The sequence below is a fragment of the Condylura cristata genome, unplaced genomic scaffold (assembly GCF_000260355.1).
Source record: "Condylura cristata isolate star-nosed mole 26May11 unplaced genomic scaffold, ConCri1.0 scaffold00018, whole genome shotgun sequence".
Taxonomy (NCBI): domain Eukaryota; kingdom Metazoa; phylum Chordata; class Mammalia; order Eulipotyphla; family Talpidae; genus Condylura; species Condylura cristata.
This window is the reverse complement of record NW_004567119.1, coordinates 37,462,419-37,464,967: the sequence shown is the minus strand read 5'-3', so window position 1 is coordinate 37,464,967 and position 2,549 is coordinate 37,462,419. Positions and strand designations below refer to the sequence as shown.

The window sequence follows — 2,549 nt, the reverse complement described above, 5'->3', positions numbered from 1 at the left end:
TATTCATCATCGGTAGACAGAGTAAGCATAGTTACAACAGGTGAGTCAACAAGGGGGTTACTGAAGGTCACCTCGGGCCCTCCAGGTTTAAAATTTATACTAGCTCCCAGTTTAGTGAGTAAATCTCTTCCTAGTAGTGGGGCAGGGCACTCTGGGATGACCAGGAAGGAGTGTTGTACAGTCCCTCGTCCTAAGTCCATGGTTCTCTTGGTGGTCCGGGAGCTGTGTTGACAGCTGTTTGCCCCTTGAACCAAAGATTTACAGCTCGAAAGGGGTCCCAAGGGGGCCTGCAAGGCTGAATAGATGGCCCCCGTGTCCACCTCAAAATCAATGGGAGTCCCCTCCACACTAAAGGTTATCCTGAGTTCGGAGAGGGGATCCGAACTCCGACGGCCCTAATTATCTAAAGCAAGGAGATCCACAGTCTTTTTCTTTATCTTTGGACAATCTTTAGCCCAATGTCCATCTTCTTTGCAATAGGCACATTGGTTAGGACCTAGTCTCTGGCGTGGGCCCAGGAGTTTGCCTCTTCCTGCTCTATCTTGTCTTCTAACAAAGTGGTTAGTATTTTTGCCAATTCCCTATTTCTATGTCTGTCCCTCAGACTTTCTTTTTCCTCTCGTTCTTTCTTTAATCTCTGCTCCCTTTCTTCCGCAGTCTCTCTTTTGTAGAACACTTTCTCAGCCTCCTTAACTAAGTCCCTAAGGGCCATGTCTTGCAATCCATCCATCCGCTGGAGCTTCCTCCGGATGTCAGTGGCCAACTGACCTATGAAAGCCATTGCCAAAGCCCCCCTATGCTCATCAGACTCAGGATCAAAAGGGGGTATATCGCCTATAGGCTTCCATTAGTCGTTCTAAAAATCTGGATGGGGATTCCTTGGGTCACCTCTCTTACCTTAGCCAAACTGGTAGGGTGGCGTACCGCCACACGGAGACCTGCCATCAGAGTCTGGCGATAAAGCAAGAGTCGCTGCCTACCTGCAGGCGTATTAGGGTCCCAGTTAGGTCGTCACAAGGGGAAAGTCTCATCTATAAGGTTTGGTAGCTGAGTGGGTCGTCCATCAGGGCCAGGGACCAGTTTTCTGGATTCAAGAAGAATGCGATCCCTTTCCTCAGAAGTGAAAAGGACAGAGAGGAGTTGCTGACAATCATCCCAGGTAGGCTGATGAGAGAACATAAGGGACTCAAGAAGATCGGTTAGTCTGGTAGGGTCTTCTGAGAAGGGTGGGTTATTTCCCTTCCAGTTAAAAGGTCAGAGGAAGAGAAGGGCCAGTATTGCAGCGCCGGCATGTCCCCCCCTTGACCGTCAGGAACGGGAGGTCCCATGGGCCGAAGAGGCAGGGTAACGGCTACATCATCTGGGGGCTGTGCCCTCCAGCTCCGAGTCCCATGTGCCGGGCCCTCTTCCTGTGGGGGTCCTTGTGCGATCAGTGGAGTGACCGGGACCGGGTCACAGTCGTTAGCAGCAGCAGAAACGTCCCTAGGGTATGGGGGTGGGGGACCAGAATCGAGGAGAAGGAGATCAGCTTGAGACTCAGGGAGGATGGAAGAGGCGGAGGGTAGAGAGATGAAGGAGGTGCCGTTGGCTCTGGTGACTTCAGGGGAAGAACAGAGCAGGTATCTGGAACAGAAGAACTAGGACGGCTCGTGGTGGCCGAGGAAACTGCCGAGGAAACTGCCAAGAGGGCAGCAGCAGGTGGAGGAAGAAAGGGTCGGACCCAGGAAGGAGGGTCAGTAGCCAAATCTTCCCAAACCCAGATGTAAGGTTGTTGGTCTGGGTGGCCATGGGGTCCTGGGCTGAATATGATGGCCTTTACTGCCTTGATGGTGTCCTTATGGAAAGTCCCAGGGGCTGGCCACCCAACGCTGAGAGTAGGCCATTCAGATGTGCAGAGAGTCTGCCACTTGCGTTTCTTGATGACTAAAGACAAATTATGAGCGCGGTCATTTACTTCAGACCAGTGTGATAGGGTTAAAGACAACAGGGTGGAGAGCCCTTGTCCCATTTTATAAACAAAAAAACACACAAAGAAGGCGACAAACAGGACGGTGGCAGAGACAAACAAACAAAGCCGGCTACGCCGTGAACAGCAAAAAGAAAATAAAATCCAATCTAATGGTCCCTACCTACGAGCTCAAATGGAAACTGGCAACAAATTCACAGAATCTGTCTGAGACAGCAAATGGACAGCCAAGCGTCCTTGGTCGTCCGCACACTCCAGGGCGTCCCCTGAAGACGTGGCCTGCGACCCCCTGACATGTCTGTCGGTCGCAGTCAGGAGAGACTCACGTCCCAGTCTGACAACCACCACCACCAGTTTCACTCACCCAGTCAGTCGGTTCAAGCGAAGGCAGCGATCTCGGTGGGACCTCCAAATGAAAAGAGTTAGAACCGACGACAGACCGACAAAGACTCAAAAACTCAGAACTGCAGAAAAATGAAAAGAATTTAATACACTTCGCGAGCGGGCTCGAGGCGAGAGGGAGGCCAAAAGCCCCGAGCTACTTCAGTGAGCAGTTTTTAAACAGTATTTTAGGGAAGGGAGG

At 51.5% G+C, this 2,549-nt stretch overlaps 1 protein-coding gene across 1 annotated transcript in view; it reads right to left on the bottom strand.

Annotated features, from left to right (window-relative positions):
• The window catches only part of LOC105853802, a gene marked incomplete at its 5' end in the record, with an annotated part of 4,826 nt that extends 3,195 nt beyond the window's left edge, over positions 1 to 1,631 (bottom strand). The window contains 5 exon segments of the mRNA XM_012726780.1: positions 2 to 517; positions 520 to 823; positions 825 to 885; positions 887 to 1,250; positions 1,253 to 1,631. Coding sequence (XP_012582234.1) covers positions 2 to 517; positions 520 to 823; positions 825 to 885; positions 887 to 1,250; positions 1,253 to 1,631 — 1,624 coding nt within the window.
• Positions 1,632 to 2,549: the final 918 nt, after the last annotated feature.